The following is a 25,322-nucleotide window of genomic DNA, read 5'->3' as shown; positions in this document are numbered from 1 at the left end:
CTCATGTTAAAAATAATCTGTGAAAGTGATTAACAGTAATCAGATTTTCAGTTAAGTATCCCCATATTGTAACTATTCAATACAAGAAAGTAATTTCATTGTAACCTGCTAAAAAAGAAAGTTATCCACGAACGTAACCAATAATTCAATCTAATAATAAATCTTTTGATAAAATGTAAACCAAAAACACAATTTCCATTTTTAACAGAAATCAGTGGTATTCATCAATTGTTACATAAAATCCAATACAGCAATCCCCTACTGTACCCATGCTATCAAAAAACAAATTTGTGACAGCAGCCAATAAACCAAGAAACACAAGTTTAGGCCCACCGTGATGAAGCATGGGTCGGATACAATGAGTGAATTGGGCCTGGTATCGGAATAACTTCGGATTTAGACGAAATGTCAAGAAAACGTTCTGCAGAGGAAGAGTCTCAGGGGGGCAAGGCAACAGGCTGTAGCCGAGATGTTGTTGACAACGGGGAGCCACTGGACAAAGTCTATGTGAAGCCGTCATTAATGGTGAGAAAAGCTGGATTTTCAGGCCGAGGAGAAGGTTGTCTATGGGGTGCTGGTGGTCAGCCATAATGGTGAAGATTTGTACCTTTGGACTTAGCTGTTTTGCTAGAGCCTTAATTCACCCAGTGGGATGAGACTACAGGCTGTAGCTGAAGAGGGCTCCACAAGGCTAGACACTGCCGTCTGGAGGTCACGCTGAAAATGATTTGTTGCTGCGGAGAACAACATAGTGGGAGCTGCAGCAATGTCAATGCCACTGGCGATACACCTTCAGTGGATCCATTGGCAGGTAGATCAAGGTCTCCTGTCAGTTCTCAGAGCAGTTTATGGATTTTGGATTGTGGTAGGATGAAGTCACTCCAGCACCACACCAAGGGTCCAGGAACTGGAGGGGGGATTAGTAATCACTCCAGCAGCAGCAAGGCTCAAGGCCTCAGGTTATGTCCCTGTAGCTCACACAGGAGACCAGCCAACAAGCTCTTGGAATCACTTTTGTGGTCCTAGGTTCAAGGAGCAGGTCCAGTCCTTCTCCTTCAAAAAGAAGGGTAGCTAGGCAGTCATTTCAGTAGCAGTGCGGCATGGGATATCCTTCAGGCAGCAGGGTAGTCCTTCTTCTGAATCTTCTATAGGTCCATGCCAACCTCTGTGTTTGTGTGGAGGATATCCTGTCTTACTCCCACTTCTGGTTCTGAAAAGTTCTACCCTTCCCCTGTCCAAACTCTAAACTGTCTGGGTTGACAAAAGACGGTGTAAAGCTGCTTTGTGTGTGCTAGTGGCTAGCTCTTTGAAGTGGAAGTGGGGCAGGTCACAGCTCCGCCCCAGCCCCCGTCATTGTGTCAGAATTACCCACCCTGCCCTACTTCGTCCCCTTTGTGTCACTGTCTGGGAGAAAGACTGTAGGTAACAAGGACCCCCTGATGAGGATAGATATCCTGGGACAGGGTAAACAATATGTGAAAAATAACAATCCCAGGCATACACTAAGGAAAGTACACAATAGATTCAACAAACAAACTAGTTCAGTTAGAAAAAATATTATTTTTTAATTTGATAAAAAGGGATAAAAAGTAAGTGCATTAGTCACAGTTGATAAAAATAATGATACATATGTATTCACAAAACAGATTAAAAAGAGGTTAGATGGCATCCAGTCGACGCGTTTCGACATATACAATATGCCTTCATCAGGACTTTAACCATCAAAATTCTGTAAAACATAATCATAACATAATATTAATGTTATTGAATTCCTATCGTGACATAATTACAACTGAACTAGTTAACAATTTGTTACTCCATTCTATTGGTACAAGTATAATCTTCATTTCAATTTCCTGATGTACCGCTTTAATTAAACAACTAAACAACCTATGCATGGACCTTGGTCTCAAAAACAAAACATGACTTAATTTGTGGATCTGGCGTTGATTTTTAAAAACAAAACATGATATAATTTGTGTTCACAAATCTAGCAGGATTCATGAAGAACAGCAAATTTTAGTTCCACTCGGGACCAATGACAAAGATGGTGTGGTTGTAAGCTATCCTATTTTATATACATATCTGGGGAAGAAATCGGTGTGACTGATAATCATTATTACATTTTTGCCACCATATCTGTATAAATGTCGTTAAAGATGTTAAAAATACCTTTTTATATGTTCAATTTCAAAATAACTTAATACAATTTGCAAGAGACGTATTCATAAAAATATTAGCATATGTCTGTCCCTAGACTGTGAATAGGACTCATTCATTCGTACTTGTTAAAACAATAAAAGTAAAGGAAAGGATGAAACAAAGAAGAAAAGAGGAGGGAAGGATAGGTAATCAGGTATTACTACATTTATAAGTAATTGAGTTGTCTCTTTTTAATTTACTAGGTGTTATTAGATTACTTAACCTAAAATAAGATGCTGTTTATTAGTAGACAGGTGAATGGTTGTTTCTTATTTATAGATAGTAACCTAAGATCCATTCACATAGTTAATATTCTCTTACCTATTACTCGTATCAGTGGGCAGCGGTCGTGGGCGGTGCTACAATTCTTTTCTAATTAGGCTATGATATAAAAACAAGGCGGGGTCCAGGGCGTGATCACAAAACCTACGGGTGAATTATGTGATTACATTAGTACTCGTCTTGTTGCTATTAATGAATTAATAAATGGGGAGAGTATTCCTATAACGTTCTTACCCTGAAAATGGACTTTGTATATTCAAAGCGTGGGTTCCAGTAAACTGGTTGAACAGCACCATAAAACTATAGAATGTAGTATTGGAATCCTATCAAAGAAGAAAAAATGCACAATATGGGATAGATTCAAGTAATCTGTTGACAATATTTAAGTGCACGTGTTATCCGCTTACCTAAAAGGATAAGTAAACGTTGCTTGTCGATAGGAACACTCCTTTCTTGTGAAGAGTAAAAGTGAATGGCGAGGGCGTTAGTATAGGGCTGCCGATAGCGTGATGGCTCCTAATGGAAAAGTGTATACCCCTATTAGATCTTTGTGTCCTATTATAATGATGCTCATTAGATATACGAGTAAATATTATGGCTTAAACTAAATCAAGTATTATAAGCCATGAAGTAAAGATATACCTTTATGATGGAGCAATAGACGCGGTAACAACGTGCTCGCCTCGCTCGTCAGGCGTTCAAGTTTAAAAAAATGTAGCTTTAGAGCCGACTTGCTGTCGAGTACGGTTGGGAGCCAAGCGCATATAATTCCTTCTATGCGCATGCAATTCCTATTAAATAGAGGGCACAGTTTTAGCATTGAGGACGGGAAAAATTAAATTGCTTAGACTAATCTAACTAGATTGCGCGTTCTCTTACCGTAAGCGCTAAGGATAAACAGCTGCATCCGGGTATTCTGCCAACGGGTCAGGTTGCGAGAAAGAACGACTCCGATTGGGGGTTTCAAGCGTTCTTATATACGGACATTTTCCATTGGATAGACTATCACCTGTGTGTCTTAAAGGGCAATACTGTTTATCGGCATTACATGTGTTTATATATAGCTAATCCTTGCACCGTTAATATAATATCTACTAATGTTAATAAAAGACGGGAAGTAAGGAATAGAGCTTATATTGCGATTTAAGGACAAAAAAAACACGGAAAAATTATCCAACCTGATATTATATTTTGTATAGACTGCATTATATGTACTGGTGTAGTGAGAACTGCGTTATGATTGCGGATGGCAAATAATTTCATTGTAGGGTATAGTTTACCTAATAAAAATAGGGTTTCAATATATGTAGGGGCTGATTCAAGATATGTTTGTGTAGGTATACAAACACATGCTGAAATGAAACAGTGAACAGATTCTCATTCCTGGGATCTTATTAGCCAAACAAATTATGATATTTATAAGATTGCATTCTCCCAGGGCAATTCATTATTGAGGCCCTGGGTGAAGGTCCTAAGGGAAAAGATCCAAAAAACTTCTCGTTTCTTTCTTATCCTTTCTCCTCCCTTACTGTTAGGAATACTGATCTTCTCCAAAATGCGCCATCGCAGATCGGATGGAGCATGTTGGAAATCCATGAAATGTGCAACTAAAGGCGCAGATAATTTTTTAGTCTTAATTGCTGACCTGTGTTCGGTCAGCCGGATTTTTATTGATCTGGAAGTTTCGCCCACGTACCCCAAGTTACAAGGGCATAGGAGCAGATAAATAACATTGCTGGTGTTACATGTCCATAAGTCATTAGCTTTGATGTTATAACCATTTAGCTGAAATGTTTCTCCTGCTATAATGTCATTACAGGATTGACAAGAGCCACATCTTGAGGTGCCTTTCACAGGATTGGCACCTTGTATCGATTTTTGTATGAAAGGGGGCCTTTCAGAGGTACCTATGTGTCTTGATCTTACTATAAAGTCCCTAAGATTCTTATTTCTTCGATGGGCAAACATCGGTTTCTTCAGTTTCGGTTTTGAGGGCTCTATATTTAGTAAATGCCAATTCGCATTTACTATCTGTCTAATTGTGGCATTCATGGTTGAATGTCGTGTGACACACACCAATTTAGGTTCCTGGGCCTCATTTTTAGGTCTCAAGAGTGCGTCCCGATCGTAGTATCGGGCTCTCTTATAGGCTTGTCGGACTAGTCGATGAGGGTATCCTCTGTCGAGGAATTTTCTCTTCATCTTTTCAGATTGAGTATCGTAGTCCTTGATATTTGTACAGTTTCGTCTTACTCTGAGAAACTGTGAGAAGGGTATTCCATCCTTTTGGCTCCTAGGGTGGTAGCTCGAAAAATGGAGCAGGGTATTTCTTGAGGTGGGTTTAGTATACAAGTCCACTTCCAATTTATTATTTTCATTTCTGATGTATACATCCAGGAATTCCACTTGGGTGGCATTGAACTTGGCAGTGAAGTGGAGGTTTTCATCTGCAAGATTTATCCACTCTAAAAATTCTTTAAGAGTCTGTTCCCCACTGGTCCAGATGAAAAAGATATCATCAATGTACCTGTGCCAGTGGGAAACAGACTCGTAGAATGGGGCCATCTCATTATATATATTGTGTGCTTCAAAGAGAGCCATGTATATATTAGCTATGGACGGAGCCATGGCTGCCCCCATGCTCACGCCCTTAATCTGCTGATACATGCGGTTTCCAAATTGGAAAACATTCTCCTGTAATGCTATAGACAAGCACTCGTGGACGAATTGCTTGTTGCAGGGTATTTGATGTAAATTTATGAACCACATGGTGGCATCAAGAGCTCCTTTCTGTGGGATATTACTATATAACGCTTCAACATCAAGCGTCACAAGAAGATCATTATTCTCATTGAATGCTAGGTTTTCTACCTTTGCTATTATTTCTCCAGTATCTTTGATGTAGGATGGAGATAATGAAATGTAAGGTCTTAGTATATTATCTACATATTTGGAGATCGCTTCTGTGGGGGTGCCAATTGTAGAAACTATTGGTCGATAAGGTGGGTCTTGCTGATTCTTGTGCATTTTGGGCAAACCATAAATGCACGCTAGTTTCCCTTGAGAGGTGTTTAGGAATTCATGTTCTTTTTTGGTTATTATTTTTCTATCTAGTGCTCTTTTTGTTGTTTCACGAATTTTTCTTACTACCCTATCAGTAGGATTGTTCATAACTTCCTTATAGAATAGGTGATCGTTCAGCATATTGAGCATATTAGTTTCGTATGTGTTACAATCTATCAGGACGATACCACCTCCCTTGTCACTACTTTTTATTATTAACGATTTGTCATTTTTCAGATTAATTAATGAGTCGTGTTCTTCTTTCGTGATGTTGTATTTTGATTTAGGGACAAATCTTAGGGCGTGATCTAGTTTTGCCAGGACAACTTTCTCAAACATAGCCATTTCAGGACCCAGTTGGTCCAATGATGGTGTGAATGTTGAAGGTAAGGCTACAATATTATTTGCAATGTCTTCCTGTTCAATTTCTACTCTATCCATAAAGAATTTTTGAAGTCTTATTTTCCTAAAAAATGCATGCACATCTTGATACATTTCGAATAGATTAACATTAGCATGTGGGACAAAGGTCAAACCTTTTGAGAGTAAGGATATGTCAGAGGTTTTGAGGTTATGTTTAGAAAGGTTGAAAATAGGTATCACATCCATTGTCTCTGGTACTGCCTGCTGCGAGTCTCTAGATAATGTTGGGGCTGAGGTTCCATTGGATGTTGATAAGACTGATGTTGACCCCGGGTCGACGGTTGGAAGCGTACTCTCTGCCGTCCCTGTTTCGCTCCTCGGTAACCTAAAAAAGGCTGGCGCATATTTCTACGGCCATTTTGGGGGTTGTAATGACCATCGTCCTGGTAATTTTGTTCATTGTCAGATTCAGGATCCGAGGAGTCAGAAAAATTATTTATTCTTTGATGATTATAGTTTCCTTCACCCTGCTGGTTATCAGGTTTGTAGAAGCCTTCACCTAGATAGGGGTATGCACGTTCTAAGGTATAAAACCTTTTATCCTTAGCGAATTTTTCTTGCTTTCTCTTAGTTAAATATTCAGCAAAGGATAAAATATCATTATTCAGAGATTCAAGTTGTTTATCTGCGTCTGTTAGTACTGTGGACGTTTTAATTTTATTTTCTAGTTCTTCTATTTCTTTTTTGATCTCTGAAGCTAACTCCTTGGAGGTAGATATGATAAGGATCATAAGGTCCCTTGAGCACCTACTAGCTATCATGCTCCATTTGTGTATGAATGACTTTATATCTACAAACAACCCAGGGATATTTCTGACACGTAAACCCAAAGGGATGATGGCGGATTTCAGGTAATTTAACATAAACTCACCATGAGCCTCTATCCTTATTAATTTCTTTTTCAGGTTTGACAGCTTAACTAGATCGCTATTACTCTGTGGTTTCGACATGAAGTTAGAACCTGATGGTACGCTAGTGCCAACCAGGGTAGCAAATTCATCGTCGGAAAAGCCAAATGTTTCCATGTGGGCCATAATATGACCTACCAATCAAGGGTTGAGAGTAAGGTAAAGAAAAATTGTAAGTAAGTAAAGGTAAGTAGAAACAAGGATAATGATAATAATAATAGAGACCACTAAAGCATAGGTATAACAAGCGGTAAATTAATAGACAAGGGAACAAACTGGTCCCACACGGAAAACCGTGGGTAATAGACTGTAGGTAACAAGGACCCCCTGATGAGGATAGATATCCTGGGACAGGGTAAACAATATGTGAAAAATAACAATCCCAGGCATACACTAAGGAAAGTACACAATAGATTCAACAAACAAACTAGTTCAGTTAGAAAAAATATTATTTTTTAATTTGATAAAAAGGGATAAAAAGTAAGTGCATTAGTCACAGTTGATAAAAATAATGATACATATGTATTCACAAAACAGATTAAAAAGAGGTTAGATGGCATCCAGTCGACGCGTTTCGACATATACAATATGCCTTCATCAGGACTTTAACCATCAAAATTCTGTAAAACATAATCATAACATAATATTAATGTTATTGAATTCCTATCGTGACATAATTACAACTGAACTAGTTAACAATTTGTTACTCCATTCTATTGGTACAAGTATAATCTTCATTTCAATTTCCTGATGTACCGCTTTAATTAAACAACTAAATAACTAAACAACCTATGCATGGACGTTGGTCTCAAAAACAAAACATGACTTAATTTGTGGATCTGGCGTTGATTTTTAAAAACAAAACATGATATAATTTGTGTTCACAAATCTAGCAGGATTCATGAAGAACAGCAAATTTTAGTTCCACTCGGGACCAATGACAAAGATGGTGTGGTTGTAAGCTATCCTATTTTATATACATATCTGGGGAAGAAATCGGTGTGACTGATAATCATTATTACATTTTTGCCACCATATCTGTATAAATGTCGTTAAAGATGTTAAAAATACCTTTTTATATGTTCAATTTCAAAATAACTTAATACAATTTGCAAGAGACGTATTCATAAAAATATTAGCATATGTCTGTCCCTAGACTGTGAATAGGACTCATTCATTCGTACTTGTTAAAACAATAAAAGTAAAGGAAAGGATGAAACAAAGAAGAAAAGAGGAGGGAAGGATAGGTAATCAGGTATTACTACATTTATAAGTAATTGAGTTGTCTCTTTTTAATTTACTAGGTGTTATTAGATTACTTAACCTAAAATAAGATGCTGTTTATTAGTAGACAGGTGAATGGTTGTTTCTTATTTATAGATAGTAACCTAAGATCCATTCACATAGTTAATATTCTCTTACCTATTACTCGTATCAGTGGGCAGCGGTCGTGGGCGGTGCTACAATTCTCTTCTAATTAGGCTATGATATAAAAACAAGGCGGAGTCCAGGGCGTGATCACAAAACCTACGGGTGAATTATGTGATTACATTAGTACTCGTCTTGTTGCTATTAATGAATTAATAAATGGGGAGAGTATTCCTATAACGTTCTTACCCTGAAAATGGACTTTGTATATTCAAAGCGTGTGTTCCAGTAAACTGGTTGAACAGCACCATAAAACTATAGAATGTAGTATTGGAATCCTATCAAAGAAGAAAAAATGCACAATGTGGGATAGATTCAAGTAATCTGTTGACAATATTTAAGTGCACGTGTTATCCGCTTACCTAAAAGGATAAGTAAACGTTGCTTGTCGATAGGAACACTCCTTTCTTGTGAAGAGTAAAAGTGAATGGCGAGGGCGTTAGTATAGGGCCGCCGATAGCGTGATGGCTCCTAATGGAAAAGTGTATACCCCTATTAGATCTTTGTGTCCTATTATAATGATGCTCATTAGATATACGAGTAAATATTATGGCTTAAACTAAATCAAGTATTATAAGCCATGAAGTAAAGATATACCTTTATGATGGAGCAATAGACGCGGTAACAACGTGCTCGCCTCGCTCGTCAGGCGTTCAAGTTTAAAAAAATGTAGCTTTAGAGCCGACTTGCTGTCGAGTACGGTTGGGAATACATATGTATCATTATTTTTATCAACTGTGACTAATGCACTTACTTTTTATCCCTTTTTATCAAATTAAAAAATAATATTTTTTCTAACTGAACTAGTTTGTTTGTTGAATCTATTGTGTACTTTCCTTAGTGTATGCCTGGGATTGTTATTTTTCACATACTGTCTGGGAGAAATACACAAACCCCAACATCAGAGGCAATCACAGTCATGTGACCCCAGACACAGGCGGTAGGCACAAATGATTAGGACAAGAAAATGCCTACCTTCTAAAAGTGCCATTTTCAGAATTGTGACTTAGATCCAATTTTACCATTAAAGAGGATTTTGAATTATATTCCTTTGAGTCTAACCACATGCGTGCTCATGACGAGCTCAGCTCGTCGTGAGGCACGGTGGCCGTGCGCTCATGACGAGCTGAGCTCGTCATTACGGCCGCAACGCACGCACGCGGGGGCTAATTCCCCCACTGTGCTGAGCTATCCACAGAAACTGGTGTGACCGTGACAAGCTCCGCTCGTCATGAGAACAGCGCCACCGTGCTGTGTGACAAGCTAAGCTCGTCACGAGCACCGGGGCGCTGTGCGCGCCCCCCAGCACAGCGGGGGAATTACCCCCGCTGCGAAGGGGCTAAACAGCATATCTCTATGTGCTCAAAGTCACATGTCCTACTTTTTAAAAACCATGCACCCTGCCTTATGAGCTTTTAGGGCCCTACCGTAGGGATGACTTATAAGTATTAAATAGGACTTTTTAGGCCTGTCAAAAGGTTTATTTTGCAAGGTCAAAATAACAATTTAAATCGGTACTACAGTTTGTAATGGTAGGCCTGAGAGCTATTTTAACGTGCTACTTTAGTAGGTGGCGCAATGAGTGTTGTAGGCTCACTAGTAGCATTTAAATTACAGGAGCTGGGTATATGTAGTAATATGTACTTGGGGCTTAAAAGTAAATTAAATGTGGCAATCAGTAGACCTATTTAACCAAGTTTTAAGGAGAAGACCATAAGTACTTTTGCACTGGTTAGCAGTGGTAAAGTGCATCAAGTCCAACAAAAACAAATTAAGCAAAGCAGACGAGATGAAGAAAAAAGGTTGGTGAAATACCACCCAAAGAAGGCAATGGGAATGCAAGTAATCCTGTTATTGATATTTTAAGAAAGGTATCTCCAACAGTAATTATTAGACTAAGAATGCAATGTAGTAATTTTCCCATTGTAATGTATAACTCAAGTATTAATCACCTTCCGTAACCTGAAATACAAGAAAGTTCTCCCCTGCTGTGAGTAGATTACAGCTTTTCACTGTGCCTCAAAGGACCATTTCGTGATACCAGTGGTAACGACAATGCACTCGGAAAACAACCATTCTTGAACCAGGCAGGAAGCTTCTCTGACTCTGTGCTCTTTACTTTTTGAAGATCTGTCTTTTTTTTACATTAAGACCTGGTGATTGATTCTCTTTGTAACCTACAATATGAGTTTCATTTAAAATTGAACTTGATGAGTCAGCATTAGAAGTTGAAATGAGTGTTAGATGAGTGTTGATCAAAATCTTCCGGCAATACCAAACTATAGAATATTCAAAATGTTCCATGCTGCAACCTGTTGTCATAGGAAGATAAGTCAAATGAAGTAATACTTTAGTCAGTATTTCATTGGGTTTATCCATCACTGTAACTTGTAATTCAAAACCAGGGCTAGTTACAACAGCACACCTGTTGCATCATTATCTTTATTGTGCACTTATTTTTTCTTTTTCTTATTGGAAACAAATTTGACTGTTCATGTTTACCAATTAATTCGCCAGGGAATAAAAAAAGTCTCCCTTATCTCAATACCTGCACATTTCTCAGCATCTTTATTGACCGCTTTCTAATTTTGTTTCATTCATCCTTTCTTCTAGGGCATTGGGCGCATACGTAATGTGGCAGAGCGTGTGGCACTTCTGCAGCGCGAGTGCGGCATGCGGGAGTCAGTGGAGGACTTTGTGGAGCAGTACAAGTTTGGGCTGGTGGAGGTGGTCTACGAGTGGGCCCGTGGCCTGGTAAGTTAACTCATGGTGAAGGTGGTGCGCAATGCAACTTGTGGACTGTCCAGTGGGGATCCAAGGTGGGGAGTAGGTTGACAATAACTATCCTCAATGATCACTTATTGGATCAGCCAACACTGTGTTACCCCATTTAAAGGAGGAACAGACCTGCAAGCAGATGACCTTCTTTGACACAACTGAAGACCGTGATTCTTGATTCTCTCCCATGATACTGAGGCTCTGCCCATTCGAAAACTTATGGTAATGATTGAATGGGCCGGCCCTGGAAGTGGCGGAGATTGGGATCCCATAACGCTTGTTAGGATTCATTACAAGACTAAAAAATACAAATATAGACACCTTTTAGGTCTTCCCCGACAGAGCTTAAGAAATCTAATCCTCATGCTGAGGCTTTGGTTGAGCTGTTTTTTCCTCTGAGTGTTAGTCACATTCTGTACCAGCCCACACACAGCACAAATAAGTAATTATTCGTCCCTATTCAGCATTTCTTACTTTAAAATGTCAGCCACAGCTTTTCTCAGCTCCCCGGACAGTCATTCAATGATATTACTTTGTGGTGGTACCGCTGTGTGGCTTTATGATGGTGTTCCAAGCAGGTAGGTTTGACCAGTCACCTGAAGGAAGCAAAGAACAGAAGCCATGTCACCCTCACATACAAATTAGAAGGGGGTCTATATCTGTATTTATGCTTCATAATTGCAAAGCCTTCGTTACTGGGGGAGAGAGGTGTTTGAAAATAAACTGATCAAGAAATGCAGTGTAAGGACTGACGCAGAAGTACATGCAAAAAGCGTTCAGACCCACTCTCTCAATAGAGTGTTCAGACCCACTTGCTCAGTAATGTACGGCAAAATAATAATATACAACAACAATAGTACTGGCGGCATCAGGCACACAAAATGCGGAAAATTGAAATAGGCTTTGACAAAGCGTATACATCTGGCTTGTATGTTCATTAATAAACCAGGCCTATTGGCTTTGCCAGTGCTTAGTTATTCTATGCTTACAATGCAACTACTGTTATTTTTGCCATACACCAATGGTGATGTGATGTCAGAAGAAAAGGTATGTGATAACAGAAGAAAAGCATGTTGCGTACCAACTAAAGATCTCAATCCAACCTAAACAAAATCCCTTAACCCCACATTGAAGCAGTGAATCTGTAAGATAGGGCCTGCTGGCAGGTACAGTAAAAACAAAGCCAACAATAAGTAAAATCCACACTGCAAGGCTGAAGTCGGAGTCATTGGGATTGAATCTGCTACATGTGGGCCCCCTCAGCCATGCATTGGGCACTCTGCTCACTAGACTGTATTAAAGCTAAGCTTTAATCCTGTTGACAATTTACTTCAGACAGGAAGAGCATGCACATACAATAAGAGTAATTACAATAGAAAAATGGTGTCAAATTCATTTAAAATCAGTTTAGCAAATACATTTGAATACAGAAGGCCATGCGCAGAACGTGGCAGCAAGCATGAAGGGTTTCCAGGATTTGTGTCAAAGTATCAATTGACCTGCACGTATATTACCTTCAGAATATCATCTTGCATCTTGTGGCAAGCGTACATGGGTAGTATAGATTTATTATTCTTACCCCACATCTATTTCCTTTGATGACTTAGTCCAAGTTGATATTTGGGAGTCGATATATGTGCATTTTGATATTGAAAGCTCATTAGTTTGGTACCAGACCAATGTAAACACACTCAAAAGAACATATAGAATGTAGACACCGACACAAAAAATCAAAGATGCATAGTAACTGTTAATGAAATCTTGAATCCACATTAGCTGCTGCTGAGTTGTAAGACTCACATTTGTTAGTAGTAAAGACATAAGCTCACTTATAATGAAAGGTGATCAGAGATCTCAAGTCTCAGGTATCATGCATGAATATAACACAATTCTTTTGAGAATCACTGTCACACCGAAACAGCCTTTTTTCGCGTGTTGTGAATTCCTAATATCTGAGCCACAGCTAAATTTGTCGGTTTTGTCGAGTGGTATAGCAATAGACTACTGCACATGATGCCAGTTCATGACATGTTCACACGTCATGGCCGCATTAGCCAAGGTGTTCTGGTTAGGTTGCAAAAGTGAATCATTGCACTCATCTCGTAAAGTGTATGTGGCAAGACTGCTGTAGTGGGCCACTTTTCATTCAGTCGAGATGGTTTCATATTTTAGTATTTGCAAAACTGACTGGTGAAAATCCCTGTTGCTGATAAGGAAACACCTCCAGCAGACAATAGCTCTGCTTCATGACTTTGAATTTACAGTCAGTGTCCTGAAGTCCCAACTCTCTCCCACAGAGAGGCCGGGCCTTGTAGGGGCAGTGCTTTACTCCGCCTACATAAAGGTCTTTCCTCCTCCCCGGAGAGTCGCAGATATTAAGGAGATTAATACAAATTTCTTATTCAAGCTTAGATCCCTTCCTGCAGGTGTTAGACTAACTGTTATTTCAAAATGCCAGATTGCGAATTCCACTTCAGTGGTGCAGGGTGAGGCATCAATGTACTCTGAATCAATTAATCAATCAATCAGGGTCATTGTAAGTGCACTACTCACCGTGAGGGTCTCAAGGCTCTGGGGGGAGGCCCCCAACTGGGCAACATAGCAACACAGGCCTTGCTTTAGGGCACTACCTGCAAACAAAAGTGCTTGAGCTGCACTTGGTTTGTCTACCAGTGAAGACTTTCCTCCTTTCCATCTCCTTGAGCTCAGTCAAATTCTGTTGGAAAATACCACTAAAATCCATTGCATGAACAGAGAGGGCAGTGTGGGATGGCGGCCCTATGTTGGGATGTGAGTCGCCTATTATTATTGGGACAGTGATGAGAAATCTTCACAGTAGCAGCTCATCTTGCAGGCTCCCTCTGTTCCTCAGTTGTGTTTTGCTGTAAGACCACAAATCAGTGCTGCTCCATGAGGTGACTGAAGCGATCTTCTCCGGATTGAGATTTCCATTTGTGGATTACTTGACCACATCCTAGAAAAGAAAGTGCCCTCAGTTTTGTTCTGAACACTTCCTTCCGAAAGGCTCATCTGATATCAGGGCCAGCTGTAATTACTTCCAACAATTCCACTCTGTCAAAAGTTCAACAGAAAGTGCAGGAGGCCGAAGCACAGCTAATCCTGACCTTTATTGTGGGCGGAGGACATGGTAAACTGATCAGTTGGCGCCCTGCAACTACTTTCATCCTCATGGAGGGCCGACCTGCCTCACAGAAAGATGGCCCAACTCCTTACCCCAGTACTCATATGCGGCAGATAAAGCTGCTCCAGTTAGACTCCTTCTGCCTTCTGGGTAAGGTCGCAGACTTCATCTTACCAGCCAAGAAGCCTTTTCCCATATCAATATTTTCAATCTCTGAAACAGATTGGTCAATGGTGTGAGCTGGATGGCATTAACCCATTTTAATCTCACCTGTCCAAAATGTAATTTGTTGCTGTCCCTTGCGCAGCAGTAGGTAGCTGGAACTACAGTGAAGGGCTAGCAGCACTGGATGCCTTCAATAGTCTTCCCGATTATAGTCCCCTAATCAAATACTTACTGGTGGGACATTTTCTAAAAGCTCAGCTTTCTTTTTTCCTCCCACTCTGTTCATTGTCCCTCAGTGGGGTTTTAAGTTTTCATTGACTTTCTTGTTGACATTCTAATTTGAGCTTTTGCAGTTGCAAGGGTTGACTTCGTACTCTGAAGAAGTTTTTTGGTGGCGGTAAATTCATGTGTGGTCGGAGAACTTTAGGCCCTTTTATTTCCACCACATATCACAGGTTTCTATCTGGCTAAGTTGGTCATTCGCAGGTAGTTTCTATCTGGCTGAGTTGGTCATTCCCAGGGGGTTTCTATCTGGCTAAGTTGGTCATTCGCAGGGGGTTTCTATCTGGCTAAGTTGGTCATTCGCAACGGGTTTCTATCTGGCTAAGTTGGTCATTCGCAGCGGCCCATCCTTAATTCGAAGGGTTTATCTGTATTTTATGTGGAACAGTCTGTTACTCTTCCACTTTTCTTTCTTATGTATGTGTAGGTGTAGAAACACATGCTCTATATACTTCTGCCATCTAGTGTTAGGCTTGGATGTGTACAGCTTGTTTTTCTCAGATGTCTTTCCTGTCTCAAGGTAGTGACTCCTCCCTTAGCTCGTATTGCAGAAGGGCATCTAACTCCATAGTTAGATTGTTTTCTTGAGCCGTTTGGGCCGAATGTGATTTTTGTTAATGGCCAGCACGCTAATTCCTCCCCTCCTCCTTACCTCCTCACGGTCCTCTTTCATCGAGTTTCGTGCACTGGGATGCTAGGAACCATAATGGAAAAGACACATTTTCGTTACTGTGCGCAGTGCTATTCCCAGTACTCTCCCTGTCCCCGGAGCATAACGAGGCCTCCTGCTCCTCTTGACTTGCGTTTTGGTCGAAAAAGACAATTCCGAATTGCCGCATTGCCTATCTCGCCATGCCCTGAAGCTATATTGAGACAATGATATCCCCAACATCTTTGGTGTAGATGTCAAAGCAGAGGAGGCAGGTGAAGAGTTTGACGTCGAGCAGGCCGCGGCCTTAAGCCCGGGACCCGAATCCCCATTGGACTCCATGGTCCAAAACCCCCAGCTGACGTAGGCCCAGCGTCAGAAGAGGACTGCTGTGAGTACCAGTGCTCACTGCCCCACCGGGAACTGGGCATTGAGCCCACACTCTGTGGACACAGCCTTCCGGGCTGCCACTGCCTCCCAGCCATCGCCTGCACCAATCTATGGCTTCAGAGCCGACTTTACCTCCGCCACCAAGCCAGCCGCACAAGACCTGGCCTACCTCGATACCAACAGAGCCTTCTGCGCCCTCTAGGGGCTTGATGTCAGCTCCTAAGGATGCCTCGGGGCCCAACCAACCATCAACGCGGAAGCGGCCTTGATGCCAAAAAAGACTTCGAGTCTAGCTGCCCTTCCATGGCAGACTCTGAAGACCAGGAGCCACTGATCGTATAGTGCTTTCAGAAGCAGAATCATCGCAAAGCCCCTACCACAGGTGCAGGAGATTCTTCCTCAAAAGAGGGAGCTCACATTGGAAGAACAACTCGTGTGGGACCCCCACTGCCTCCAAAGGTGAAACAAACATCAATAGGGGCACTAGTCCACATGCCGTTTGATGGAGAACAACGCCTGCTCTTCCTACTCTTCTTCATCACCCTCCTGCTCCATTACCATATCCTCCGGCTCCACCACCAAATTATATCATATCACAAGGTTATCTACAGTACAGCCACCTTTCAGGGTGGGCCTACTCATCATACCAGAAGAGGAGGACTTCTTGGTGGACACACTCACCCACACCCAGCGTGCCACCCAATTCTTACCTATGCTTATGGGAGTGCTTCAGCTATTCAGGAGGTATTCAAGGATCCAGTAAAGGCAAGAGTTGTCGCCTAAGGGTTGACAAAAAAACCTAAGCCTCTCCCTCTGACCTACCCTACATTAGGGGCCAGCTCCCACCAAGCTTCGTGGTGCATGCCACCCGCAAACGGGCCAACGCGCAGGGCTTTGGGGATAGGCACTGAGGATACGCCACCTCCTGGCAAGGAAAGCAAAAAGATTAACATAGTATGGAGAAGAGTTGCATCGTAATCTGTGACTCATTGGCATATCCCCAATTCTGTAGGGTTGTTGGCAAGGTATGACCACGGCCAATAGGATGAAATGGAGGAGCTCATACACCATCTCCCTGATCAAAACAGGGAGCAGGCATTGGAGGTCATGTCTGAATGACTTCTATCAGGTGTGCCCTTGATGCGGCCGACGCCACTGCCTGGGGCATAAGTTCCAACATTCTAATTCTCAGGCAAACCTGGCTGCATATCCAGGAGCATCTGGTCAACATGCCGTTTGATGGAGAACAAGTTGATCAGATGCTGGAGAAAAGAAAGAAGGACATAGATACAGCCAAAGCAATTGGGGCTATCCAGTCCCCAGCCTCCGTTCCTCTTTTGGCTGCTCACAATTTTGTGGCAGCATGAAGGTTACCTCCCTGGAGGCTTCCTCCTCCTATCAGGGGCAGCAGCAGCCCCAAACCTCCCAAGGATATTCCAGGTGTGCGTATAGGGGAAACAATACCAAGGGCAGACGTAGAGTGGAGCAGTGATCACAAGTGGGGGGTCTTTAAGACGTTCTAGTGTGATAAAGGCCAGCACCTACTGTTCTCTGCAGTGGTGAAACTGTTGCAGTGCAGTCCTTACCTAGACCCAGTTCCCAAAGTGACCCTCACCACGAACACCTCTTTCATGGGCTTGAGGTCATATCTACAGGATATAATTGTTTTTGGACTGTTCTCCAACAGACTTTTCACATAAACTGTCTTGAGTAGTTGGCAGTTCAACTGGTTCTCAAGGTTTTTTTCTGCCATGTTCACCGCAAAACGGTCTAGTTCAAAACAGGCAACTTGACTGGCATGTACTACCTACAGAAACGAGAGCACGCAATCCTCCCAAACTGTTGGCATTAGTGCAGGATATTTGGCACTAAGAAATCCACCCCAAATTTCACCTGCTAGTAGAGTATCTTCCGAGAGCAGAGAACGACTTTGCAGACCTGCTCAGAAGGATGCAGCATCACATCTACAAGTGGGAACTCCTTTCGAAGTCCTGCTCCCCTATTTTCGGCGTTGGAAGTTTCCCAACATAGATCTGTTGGCAACCGCCAAGAAACGCTAAATGCCCAAACTTCACCCTCAGGTTTCCACACACACAGTTCACGAGCAATGTTGTTTGGGAGAACTGGTCACGGATGTTTGCCTACACTTTTCCGCCTCGCCTACTCCTTCCGTCCGTGATTCAGAAGCTTCGGCAAACCTCACTCACACTGATCCTTGTGGCCCTCATACAGACCAGGCAATCTTGGTTTACAAAATTCTCCAGTTATCTGTAGTTCCTCTCAAGAAGCTCGTCAACAGGCCGAACCTTCTCCAGCAACAACAGGGTACTCTAAGGCATACCAACTGCAGGTAGCGTAACCCAGAGATCTGGTTCCTGAAGTCCTTGAATTTAGTTACCTTAATTTCCCCCCCTGAGTGTATGGTCATTCTCAGGCTCTCCGCCCCACTATTCGAATCTGCTGTGCCGCAAATGGGATGAGGTTTATCCCCTACTGCCTGCCCAAACACATTGGCGCACTAACGCCAAGCGTGCAGGACATTGTTTAGTACCTGTTTCACTTGCAATGCTCAGGTCTGGCTTACACATCCATTCGTTTACATTTAGTTGCCATGGCAACATACTTACAGAACAGGGAGCACTCCTCTCTGTTTTAAATTGCATGGAAGTACTCGAGAGGGTTATCCCTCCCAGGGTACCCTCCTAGTCAATCCAGGAACCTCAATGTAGTCCTCATGGGACTCCATTTTGCGCCCCATCATTCTTGCCCTCTACACTTTTGGTCCGGGAATGTGGCATTTCTAGTCATGAGAACTTCCCTCAAAGTGTTAGTGAGATCCAAGTGCTCAGGTTAGGAAAGCCCTTCTTTAAGGTTCACATTGACAAGGTAGTCCTTAGAACTAACCACAAGTTTCTACCTAAGGTGAACTCTGCTTTCCACCTCATCCAGACAGTGGAACTCCATGTGTTCTTCCCAAACCCAGAATCAGTAGCAGAGAGAGCACTTCACACAACAGATGTAAATAGGATCCTCATGTAGTACATTGATCAGACAAAACCATTACATAAAACGCAACTCAAATTCAAAAGACAGCACTCTACTCTGCCAAGGACACATTCTACACATACAAAAGCAGCCTCAATGGGTTTTCTAGGTAACATCACAATAACTGATATCTGTAAAGCATCCACCTGGTCCACATCACACATGTAGACCAAACACTGCTGTGTGGCTGTCCTAGCACCACAGCAGGCCCAAGCTGTACTATGTACACTTTTCCAGTCTTCAGCAACATTCTCTGTCTGGCCACTGCCTTACAGAAGAACTTATATATATCCTATGCAGAGCAGGTGTATCAACAGCTACACATGCCAAAAATGGGATATGTTACTTATCCTGTAAGTATTGGTTCATGGCATGTAGTGCTGTAGATTTGCATGTGCCACCCTCCTCTCCAGACGCGTTCGGTTCTTGCAGATGTATTTTTTCTCTCTAACTTTCTTTCTCTGTAGCATGGGTGTCTTTACACATTCTCATGCTCTATCGGTATCCTCACCTGCCCTGCAGGAAAACAGTTTAACTAAGCTGTTTAAGTCCATGCACACTACTCTCTAAGGAAGGAGTTACTATATCTTGTGACTTGAAAAACTTCTTCAAAGAATAACAAGTCGTACACGTCTGAGCCCAACACTAGATGGCAGGAGTATGGAGAGCATGTGAATCTACAGCACTACAAGCCACAGATTCTTACAGGGTAAGTAGCATTTTCCTTCTGCTGGGTACATAATCTTCCCACATATGCCTCAGCACTGGAGATACATCAACTGCCCACGGATTTCTTACAGCGCTCCCTCTTCCCTTGATGAATTAGTGCTGTAAATAACAAGATCTCAAACTATCCAAGAACATTCTGCGTGGTGTTTGTTGCCATTGTTGCTCTCTCTGTAACCCTCCGCACGCATCAATGGAGTGCACACAAAGTAAAAGGAACTGAAGTGAGTGCCCCTCTTCATGCTCAATATACTTCAGTGCCCTCGTGTCTAAATACTGTGTTGGAATTGGGGCTGTGTTGTACCAACTGGTGGGTCTTCAGAGTAGCCTTTTCCGGACTAGTCTGAGGTATTCATAATGCGATAGTGAGATTAACCTGTGGGAAGCCTACATATCCATCAGAAGTATTATTTCCAAAATAAATAAAATTTTGCTTCGAAAGCTCACTAACTATAGAGCAAGGATTGTTTCCTCAGCTGTGTAATTGCCCTGCACCTACAAGGGCTACATGTGCCTCTGTTACACTTTGTGAAAGGTGCCTATGAAGCAGATTAGCCCCAGACTTTCCTTATATGGTTCTCTATAGCGCATTGCTGACATTCCCTTGAAGAAAGAAGTTGTGTATCACACATTGTTCACTGTCTTCCACTGATGATACATTTTATGGATAACCCATAAGTGCTAGTTTCCCATTGATAACACAGTTGTACGTGAAGCAATGGTGTCTCGGTCTTTCATTGTAGTAAAAGTTGTGTTTAAAAGTTATGTTGTCTCGATCTTTCATTTAATAAAAAGTTGTGTATGACACAGTGCTGCCTCAGTCTCTCGCATAAAAAGTTTAGCAAAAAGCTGAGCTGTGTCAGTCTTTTGTTGGATATTAAGTTGTGTATGAACCAGTGGGTCCAAAATAAATGCATGCTGCAAGCTTCAGCTCTCAAGCCTTGTAGGAAGTATTGCTGCCTATGTATTGCATATATGCAGCAAAATGTGAAAATGAAAATGTTGAACTCGATACAAGTTTAGTACTTCAGTCAATGATCTTCTTGACTTCTGACATACTCTTCCTCTTTTTCCCACAGCCATTTGCTGAAATTGCCAAACTAACCGACGTGCAGGAGGGCATTGTGGTGCGTTGCATCCAGCGCCTGGATGAGACGTGCCGCGATGTGCGCAACGCTGCCCGCATCATTGGTGACCCCGTCCTCTATGCCAAGATGGAGGAGGCCTCAAACATGATCAAGCGGGACATTGTCTTTGCTGCTAGTCTCTACACCCAGTAAAGGACAGTTGTTGATTTGGCAGTACCTTTTATGGACCCTCACATCCAGGGCTGGCTCAGAGACTGGACAGACATGCAGCCACTTTACTTGGGAGGCGGAAGCTAAGAACCTAAAACAACATGAAAAGAAGCAAAATGAAATGGTATTGGCTCTCCAGTGCACCCCTTCTTGAAATATCTGTCAAAGCTGTATTGTTTTTTAACCCCCTTTTTAGTAGCACTTAATGGAATCTAAAATGTTAGGGTGGAAACCCTTTTCTTCTGAGGTTACTGAAAGCAACAACATCCTTTCCCCAGAAGAACACAGTCAGTTCTGCTCAATTTACATGACACTGCATTGCCTGTAGTTGGATATTATATCCCCATGGGCATGGGGCTATGTAGTCCTGTTTAGGGTTTTTGTGGCCATGAGTTCCTTCTATTGAAAGGATGGCCCCATGAGAAGGTCAAATTTAGGGCGGACTATAGTTATGCAGACCAGAAATGCCTTATCACCATCTATTTGTAAACTGTTTGATAGTGCACTCCCAGTGTAGCAAGCGGCGCAAGGAAACCCTAGCCGCCTGGTGCCAATTTGTGTTCTACCCCATCCTTTCTGCCAAGCTTTGTGGCTAATTGCAAAGGTAGGTGGCTGAAAGTAAATGGCCTTTTCTGTACAGCACTTGTGACATTGCTTCATGTTGGTCAAGAGAAACTATTTTAAGCTTTAATTTTGCACCTTAAGGGCCATATCTTAAAAGAAGGAAGGCATTTGCTCATGCTCCACTAGTGACATGAAGGAAAGAAATGCCGGCCCTCTTCTGTCCTGAAGCAGTTCACTTCCTCTGTTAGCACTGACTAGATTATTTCTATCATAACTGCGGATGTGCAGAAACATTGTTGATCGATAACAACTCATTAAAAAGAATCACTTGGCTAGTTTGTTGGTTTGTTATTTGGCATCCAAGTAATTAAGTGGTTTAATGTATTTTGGCTGGTGTGTTCTACTAGGTGTCTCTTTACCTTCGGTCTATGTCTCCTCTTCATGACTGACCTCTCTCGTTCCTTTTTTCTCACTGTCACTTATTATCTCCTAGGACACATCTCAAACTCAAAGTTTGCTTGTAAATCTCCCAGGCACCAGACTGAATCCAGAAACTCATGTAGGCTGGCAGGTCGCGTCATTGTTCTCTGTCAAGACGAAGTACTGCCACCTGACAAGACTTCACAGAGCCACATGCTCTGCCTGGATAAGGGTGAGGCTTGCCTTGATAATGACATCCTGAAGAAACTAAAAACATATTCGATCTATAAACCATTGAATACTATATCTCTAGATGCATACTCCACCCTGAAAATAGCAAGCCTAAACACCAGATCACTCCATTGCCACCATGTCGAGGTCTATAACCTGTTGCAAAATAACGACACAGATATATTGACCTTAACAGAGACCTGGATGAGCGAGAGCTCAATGCCAGACATCCTGGCCGCTCTCCCTAGCGGCTATGATGCCTTATGGCAAAATCGCCCAGGAAACACACGGGGAGGAGGGGTAGCTGTGATTTTTAAAAAGATGCTGTCAGTGGAAATTCTACTATCAGAGACAGTCGACCTGGCTGATTTGCTTGGGGTGAAAGTTACAGTAAACAGCTCATGTTGGGTGGTGCTAGCGGTTTACCGCCCTCCCAACGCAACCCCAATATTCCAGGACTTATTTGCCCCCATTATATCAGACCTCTGCACTCGCTACTCGAAAATCTTAGTCACAGGAGACTTCAACCTGCATTGGGATAAACCCCACTGGGACGCTCCTATGCGCCACTTGGACACCTTGATGTCAGCGTTAAACTTTAAACAAATCGTGAAGGTCCCCACGCACACCAAAGGTCACACCCTTGACCTGGTATGGACTCCAGACCCCTCCCTAACACTGAAAGAAGTAGCCCCATGTATTTGGTCTGACCACTATCTAATATCCTGTGAGATATGTATCAAGGGCCAAATAACTAAACCAACACTGGAGGCTAGGAAAATTCGTAAATGGGCAGAGGTCGATTTGAGGACCCTGACCAAGGTATTCCTACCCAGAGACTGCCCCCCGAACTTAGATCATAGTCTAGATCAGCAATACGCGGATCTAACGCATTGCCTGACACTAGCTATTGACCAGATAGCACCAATAAAAATGAAGGTGCTAAAAGGTCCGGGTAAGGACGCCCCATGGTTCACGCCAGCACTGAGGGACCACAAAAAGAAACTCAGAGCCCTAGAAAGAGGCTCGAGGAAAACTAAACAGGACTCAGCCAGGAACCTCTACCGAACCTCCTTGAACGCATACAAAAAACAGATCATCCTCGCTAAAGCCGAGTATTACGAATCCCGGTTAAGTAAGGCAGCCAACGTGCAGAAGGAGACTTTCAAGATCCTGTCGGAGTTGACCAAAAAACCAGACAGTGTTCAGTCCCCCATAAACTGCAATTCCTTTCAGGAATATTTCCTGGAGAAAGTAAGAACTATCATCCAGGACATAAAAAGTGGGACGCCTAATGGGACGGCTACACCTATAGGCCCTCGGAACCAAACTGACTGTGCTATCACACGGTTTCCAGAGATTGACACCTTGAGCCTCCAGCAGTTGATGGCCAGAATTAAGTCTGTGTTAGACCTGACCTCATTGGCTTGAGTCTCTCCTCCATTTTTTCTGTTTGCCTCTACTGTGTTACGATGTTTTGCTCGTATATGCTTTGGGCGCCGTGTCACTGCTGATCAGTGCCATAGCGCAAGTGCTCCCTCTGTTAAAATGATGTATCTATTGTATCCATGTTTGGCTTATTTGGTTTACTGTCAGTCCCTAGTCTAGTGCACCAGGAGTGCCGGGGCTTGTAAATGCAAATACCGCTCGTGGGCTTGCAGCACGTGTTGTGCCACCCACAGGAGCGGCCTTGTAAACGAATGTCTACGGGTCGGTCATTGCGAGACCCACGTGCAGTCTTGCACTGTCACGTCGGCTGCGCAGGTATACCTACCTGCCAGCCCCTCCAACCTTCCCTTAGCTTCATGTTAGTCACCCCTATGGTAGGCCCGTGGGCAGGGTGCATTGTAAGTGTAAGGTAGGACAAGCCTGACCAAGTTGGCATGTCCTGATAGTGAAGTACCGCCATCTAGGGCTTCACTATTGCGAGGTAGCCTGCTCTCCGTTGGATAGAATGGGCCGCCGGGATTATTAACGTTATAATCCTAGCTGGCTCGGGGAGCATGGTGCAATGTCGAGTTCGGTATCCCTGAACTCGGGGTTTAATTACGCATCCGTTGGTGTGGATGGTTTTTGGACTCTGGGTTCGAAAATAGCACTTTTAGAAAGTGTCTATTTTCTTGTCTAACCATATCTGGTCTCTGCTGGTCTGCGTGTATGTGACAGGAGCTGGGTGGCTCCGAGAGGTCTGGATGAGTCAGTGTGGGATGAGTGGGACATTACGTCGAGAGTAGGGGGAGAGTAGTTGTTGATAGCCTGCCTTGCCTGATACAATGCTGGCTCCACCTCCTGCCGAGCGACGGATGGCTCTGTACCTGCCATGGACGATGCTGGCTCCACCTCCTGCGGGGCGTCTGAGGACCCGGCCCGGCTCAATGAATAGGCCAGGTGTTACTGCCTAGCTCCACCCACCATCGACCGAGGGTGTTGGGAAATCCCCGGCATAGACAAAGGGATCAAAGACGAAAAGGGGTATAAGAGAAGGACCCCTGAACTAGGAAATCAGATCACTTCTGACAAGGAACCCTGTAACCAAGGACAAGAAGCCTGTTGATCTAAAGGACTGCCTACCCCTTCTGCCAGTGTGCTGTTGTTGGGGGAATCCTGCAGTGCTTCTTTATTTTTGCCAAGGAACCAGGAGAGAGGAACTGTGTGTGTACTCTCACGCTTGCTAAGAAAATCTCCAAGGACTGGAAGAGTGCCAGTCTCCTGCCGAAGTCACAGGGCTAAAGGACTTCACCTGCTACAAAGTGCTATCTGCTGGAAGTGTGAATCCAGCATCTCCGAAAGAACCAGCAACCACGACGATCGGACGCTGGGCCCAACCGACGCCAGCAGCGACGCCAGTGAGTAGGAGTACGGCTCTAACTCCAGAGGACCTCGTGTCTGCCCCGCTGCTGATCGCATCCACCGTGTGCCCTTCGACGCCGTGAGCGCTGCTCACTCTGTGCAACTGCATCATCGACAACGCCTGCTGAGGCCTGATCGACACCGGAGACGCGACGCCAGATTGTTCGACGCCGCGGATCACCGGGTGCTTCATTTTCCTAAGGTACTGTGTTGTTGGGGGTCCGAGTGGCTCCAGGCCCGACGCAGCGCTCCTCGCGGTCGACGCCGAACCTGTGGATTATCTTTGCCCCAGCGTTGTGTAGCTCCCGTGTGAGTTACCCTGTTGCTAAGAACTTTGTTTCCAAGAAGAAGATTTGTTTGATACTAAAAGACTTTTGTGCTAAAGAAGAAACTACCTTTGACCTATCCTTTTTCCTTCCCGAACGTATTTATTCCGATTGTGTACAGTTTTGCCGTTATTTGGTCTTGTGCTAAGT

The 25,322-nt window shown here is 43.0% G+C and overlaps 1 protein-coding gene across 1 annotated transcript in view; it reads left to right on the top strand.

The window, feature by feature from the left end:
• SKIC2 (SKI2 subunit of superkiller complex) overlaps positions 1-21,680 on the top strand; it is a 213,455-nt gene extending 191,775 nt beyond the window's left edge. The window contains exons 28-29 of the mRNA XM_086924568.1: positions 10,920-11,060; positions 20,563-21,680. Coding sequence (XP_086780694.1) covers positions 10,920-11,060; positions 20,563-20,763 — 342 coding nt within the window. The 3' untranslated portion in view covers positions 20,764-21,680. The remainder of the gene's footprint in view (positions 1-10,919; positions 11,061-20,562) is intronic.
• The last annotated feature ends 3,642 nt before the right edge of the window (positions 21,681-25,322 follow it).

The sequence above is a fragment of the Lissotriton vulgaris genome, chromosome 5 (assembly GCF_964263255.1).
Source record: "Lissotriton vulgaris chromosome 5, aLisVul1.2, whole genome shotgun sequence".
NCBI classification, from domain to species: Eukaryota; Metazoa; Chordata; class Amphibia; order Caudata; family Salamandridae; genus Lissotriton; species Lissotriton vulgaris.
The sequence above is the reverse complement of the archived record's forward strand: the minus strand, read 5'-3'. Positions and strand labels throughout refer to the sequence as shown.